This window comes from Plasmodium cynomolgi, chromosome 10, assembly GCF_000321355.1.
Source record: "Plasmodium cynomolgi strain B DNA, chromosome 10, whole genome shotgun sequence".
Lineage (NCBI taxonomy): Eukaryota > Apicomplexa > Aconoidasida > Haemosporida > Plasmodiidae > Plasmodium > Plasmodium cynomolgi.
In genome coordinates this window covers 1,419,306-1,425,029 of record NC_020403.1, presented here as the reverse complement: position 1 = coordinate 1,425,029, position 5,724 = coordinate 1,419,306, and the positions used below count along the sequence as shown (strand labels likewise).

Here is a 5,724-nt window from a genome sequence, read left to right as displayed (position 1 = left end):
TGTATAACATTTAGCTTTTTATCTTTATGTAGGTATATATACTGATGCTATATTCATATATGTAGCACATAATTAAAAAGAAACATTTGTTCAGAAACGGAGCAACTTAAAAAAAAAAAACGTTTTATCTTTGATATAAAGATTTGTAGTAAAACTAATAAAAAAAAAAGCGTATTTTGCAAATTTCGTGGAATTTCTTGAGACTCCCTAATTAGCAAAAGTGTTCTTTTGCGAACGCTTTACTTTCCCCGTTGGGTATGGTTGACAGTGCGTCGTAGCAAAAATGTATAGACATATATATATGATACAAAATGTGCCATCATCATTTCTTATTTGATTACTTATATTGGTGTTTACGTTAGTTCAATGTTTTGTTTTTATAAATAAGCTGTTCATTACTGTTGTATATGCTTTCTATGCTTCCTACAGGCAGTAACAGCACATATATAAGAAGGGTATTTTTTTAATACAACTCGTGTTCGTAAAAATCTTTTTCTTAGGTATATTTTTTGATTTGTTAAATTTGTTCTCTGACTACCCTACTAAAACTATTTAAAAAAATCAAAACTGAACAAAGAAAAGCTAAAGAATTTTTCATTTCCCCCCCTTATTAACTGTAAACACAAAAATATCATTTATTTGTACATTTAGTTTTTCCTTAAAAATTTAGCTATATCATTTAATTTTATTTTTAAAAAATGTACCTACATGGAATTCTGCTACGGTTTTGCCAGATCTATGCAATAGTGGGGGCATTGGATTCTTAAAAATTTCCTCTTTTTTTATTATAAGACCAGTTGTTTTTTTTTTTTTTTTCCCTTTTAATTTTTATCTACTATCTTTTCAACAAATAATAAATAAAAATACCATTTGCGGTACGACATTGAATACTTCTTAAAAAGTTCACAATACCAAAAAAGTATTTTAAAATGGCAAATTCCCTCAATTTATTTTGCATGTAAATAATAAAATAATGGCAATACCGCTTCTAGTTTTTGTTCAATATTATATCTCCTCCTAATGGGGTAAACGAAAGCGGATTACTATTACACAGTAGCGTAATATACAGTACGTTATTACCCTTCGTTGCAATATTATATATTTACAAAAGTACATTCGAAGTAATTTTCTTTGCAACTCTGGTGAATCTCATTATTTTACATATTTCTACTTTCTTGCTCTTTACCATTTGTTAACTCTTTTGTAAAGCTTACCCAATGAGAAAATTGCATTAAATGAAATAAAATAAAAAAAAAAAAAAAATTATTTTTTAAAAAAATATTAAAGTTTTTTTTTTTTTTTTTTTTTTTGTTTTTTGAAAAAATTGCTTTCGGGAAAAATTCCAGAGATAAACAAAGAAAATGTAGTATATATTACATTCTATCATAATACAACATAGATTATACATTTTGTTGCAGGGAATATCACTTAGATAACATACTTTGTCATTGCTAATGAAGTAACTCTTTTAAATAGATATTTTGCGAAAGGACAAAGAGAAAAAAATGCTCCAGTTTATTAAGTTTTTTACGTATGCCCTTTCAGTATGGACATTACAATATGGAAATGAGGTATGTATGCTAATAATTTATAGTTAAAAAAAAATTCAAGTCATTTTCGTTATTTTACGTTTTAGTTTTAAAAAGAATCGCTTTGTTGATGATGAAGTTTAATTATGCCTTCATCCTTTTAATAATTCACGCCCTTTTCATAATTTTTAGTTTTCTAAATTTTGTAAATCATGGGATAAAAATGAGAAGCTTACTAGTTCGCCATTCAACCTAAGAAATGGAAGACTATTGAAGGGTGAAACAGATATAGAGGACATGCGAGATTATGGTTTTAAAAAAAAGAAAATTTATAAACACGGTAGAATATGATAGTAATGAGAATTTTCGTAATAAAAGAAATCCACGAAAATATCGTAATAAATCTAAAAAACGAGATAACCATTTCAATTATGACGATAGCTTTGATAAATCCTTTGACTCACTAAAATACAATAACCGTCATCATAATCCATATGACAAAACAGAGCGTTATGATTACTACTTAACGGAACCTAATGAATACGACCAAACATACCCTGAAATTGTGTCACATTGCAGTAAACCAAGAAAGAGAACTACTCTATCTAACCTGATCTATTTTTTGAAAAAAATGGATTCAAATTTTGAGGTAGCATTGTTACGTTCCTTGAAATATAATGCCATTACTAACGACGTCTCAGTTAAACATAAGAGTAACTTTGGCAAATTACTACACTATATAAACAATCATAAAATACTGCTTCCACCCTTTGCCTTCATCATATCTTCTTTTGCACTTATAGCTTTACGAATGGGTGAGGTAGCTATTTGTTCAACAATTGTAGTAGGCATTATAGTGACAACTTACTATTTGGTTAAGCTTAAAAAGTGCAATAGTATGAGTAAATATTACAGAAAATGTAAGTTGGTGGGTAAAAACGTAGATTAACGTAATCCTACCAAAATGGCCCTTTAAGTCATTAATTTTTTTGTTCAAAAATTTATTAGATATAACTTTTTACATATACATTGTGAACGTATATTTATTCCAAATATGGACATGAGAGTATTACATTTTAATTATACTTTTTTTATTTTCCCTTTATTCCGAATGGTTTTGTTTATTCCTGCTTTAAATATACCGCCCCATAAGATAAATAAATCCTATGTGCTTTATTCCCACATGTTTGATCATTAATTATATACCATTACTGGGCAAAAATATAACTTCCAGGAAAATTCTTTTTTTTTTTTTTTTTACATTTTAATGCACCTTTTGGTGAAAACTGCTAACACCTATTTGTTTTATTTATAAGTAAAATCGCTATATACAAGATTGCATTAAATAATGCTTTTTTCCTAAAGTTTGATGGCTGATTCTATCTTTTACGGATTTGTTCAAATTGTTTTATGAAAACTCATTTCTATTTTTCTTTAGCGAAAGGTGTATGTTATTTCATCACCCTTTGTTAAAACAAAAAATAGTGTATTTCTTCCTTTTCTGTTTTATATGTGCAGATGACTTTACATGTGTGTAGTAGCACTTGTAACACCTACCCTCTTCACATTTAATTATTGGTTCTTTTTCCATTTAATGCACATTTTATAAGTTCTTTCTTATATATATATTTTTTTTTTTACTTATTTTAGCTATTATTTTAATGTGGTATTGTTCAAAGCTAGCTTTGTTACGTCTTCCGTGGTACTATGTATGTGTGTCTGTAGCATAGGTTTAAACGTTTCGCAGAAATTTGAATTTGCTCATATCTTTTTTTTTTTCGTGGGCATTCCTTATTTCTCCATGGCTCTTCCTCTGTAAATATTTAAACGCATGTAATGATTGTCCTTTGTGGAAATAAATGATACGTCCATGTAGACAAATGGGTACCCGACGAATTTGATAACGTTTTATATGCTACATTTACTGCTCTATCTTATCAACGTTTCGTCCTTATATTTATTAAGCATCTCTGAAACTCTTTTCCCTTTTTTTTCCACCTTAATGATTGACGATTTTTCCTTTTTTGTTTTTAACTTCATTTAGATTGCACAAATAAAACACGCAAGGAACTGTACAGTTATAAGAAATAATAGCAAAAGGATTAGAAGCACAATTAATAGGGTTAAACCCATATTAAATGTTGAAAATCTAGGGTAATTGAGCAATATATAAGTTGCACCTTTTAATATATTACCATTTTAGAAAAAACAGAATTCTAAAAAGATGTTTTAATACATAAATAATCTGTTGGATTACTTCTTTAGACTTCCAAAAATGCACAACCATATATGCCTCATGTGAATTCATTGCTACAAAAAAGACTGAGGAAATATTATGCTTACCCCTTTTATTGAGCATTTCTTAATAATGCTGAACACATTATATGTCCTTACGAACATCGTTAGATGTCACATTGGTGCTAAAAATGGCTAAAAGATACTTACCAGTTCAATTAATTATTAGAATATTCTACTTATCCGTTTTATCGTCTTTCATTCCCCCAAAAGTTTTGAAGGTAGTCCTAATTTTCAGAAATGCTACCTAATTATGTAGGCATAATTGGGTGATATATTGAAAGAAACTATATATCTCCAGTTTATCTTTTTTTTTTTTTTTTGTGTTCAATTGTATCAATATATTTTAAAAATGCACATATATAAACAATTAGCGCTTTATAAATATATGCCCCATTTCATTTTGCGTAACTTTTTTTAGGAATAGGGCAGGTAATTAATCTTTCCCGGAAATATATCATTTTAAGGGTCCCCATTTTTAAAATGGTAAATTTATTTGTAACTATGTAAAGCTGCTGGACAGCATTCTTAAACCTGTTAATTTTTGCAATCGCTCTTTTTTCTCATTTGTATACCAACCTCACTGGTAACAATATAAAAATGGAAAAATCATATCTAGTATAATATGCCATATGTGCAGGATGAAACCGATAAATAGTATGTTTTTCAGGAACGATATATATTTTTTTTCCCCCCCCATTTTATCACCTCCTTTTTCTATTATTCCAGTTATCCCCGTTGATGTATTTTTTAAATATTATTATGTCCACCAAGTTTTTTGCCTTTTCAGAGGAGTTCTTATTATTATACCACCAAAGCTATAATAAAGTCCATGAAGAGTAACAAAAAGAGGGGGGCGTGTCTCACGGCACTTACTTCGTTGTGACAAATTATTACACAACAGCTTATAGATTAACTATAAAAGCAAGAATAAACATATTTTCATAAAAAGAAAAAAGGTTTATGCTTTCTTTTGCCTTAATAGTGCTTATTCTAAGACCCAATTTTTGCGCTTAGCAGAAGAACTTTTACTTATTTATGGTTGGGTTTTTGTTCGATGAAAAAGGGTGTTAATTCGCAGATAGTGAACTCAACAGAACAGTTCCTTCGTGTCCCTTCATAAGACACCAGATGGATATTCAAGAGGATAATATATACTAACGTACATGCGTACATATTGAAGCGAATTAAAATTGACCTACATAAAAGGAGAAAGTAAAATGGATGAAATGCTGTCTTATAATTTTTTGTAAACATCCAGGAATGTAGAACAAAAATATATTTACGTATAACTATACATTAGAATTTGTTATTCAAAATAATTGCGTCTTTTTTTGGCTTTTTCTAAAATACAAAAAAAATATAACGACCTTGCCTCGCTTAGTAATTCATAACAATTTAGTAACATAAAATTGCTATTTTAATATCATGGAACGCAATTTATTTGATAGTTTAAAATGTCTTTTATAAGAACATTTCGAAGCCAAAATTTTATTTTTCTTAATTTATAAAATTTAATAATTATATTTTCCTAAAAGAGCACATAAAACAAAAAAGGAAAAATACATGTACAAATAAAAAAGACTGGAAACAAAATAAATAGAAAAAAAAAAGGATATATATATATTTTTTTTTCCCTGAAAAAAAATATAGATTGCATGTATTTTTAATAATTTCATTTAAAGGTATACCCGTAAAATAATCTCACTCTCTATTTAGTAACAAAAAGGATTATGGACATCATTGAATATGTAAAATATTTTATACATGAAAATAATTACATATTTTTTTTTTCATAAATGTTTTTCTATGAAACATTTTTAACAAGTGTCTGATTTATTCTTTTTTTTTTTTTTCGGTTAGTGAAATGTCTTACTGCTAGATTTAGCTTGAAACATTT

The 5,724-nt window shown here is 27.9% G+C and overlaps 1 protein-coding gene across 1 annotated transcript; it reads left to right on the top strand.

Moving 5' to 3' along the window:
• Positions 1–1,836: 1,836 nt before the first annotated feature.
• PCYB_104210 (hypothetical protein) lies at positions 1,837–2,478 on the top strand (the record flags this gene model as incomplete). Its single annotated transcript, XM_004222970.1, has 2 exons — positions 1,837–2,344; positions 2,375–2,478. 2 exons carry the CDS (start codon positions 1,837–1,839, stop codon positions 2,476–2,478), a joined length of 612 nt encoding a protein of 203 aa, XP_004223018.1.
• Between the last annotated feature and the right edge of the window lie 3,246 nt (positions 2,479–5,724).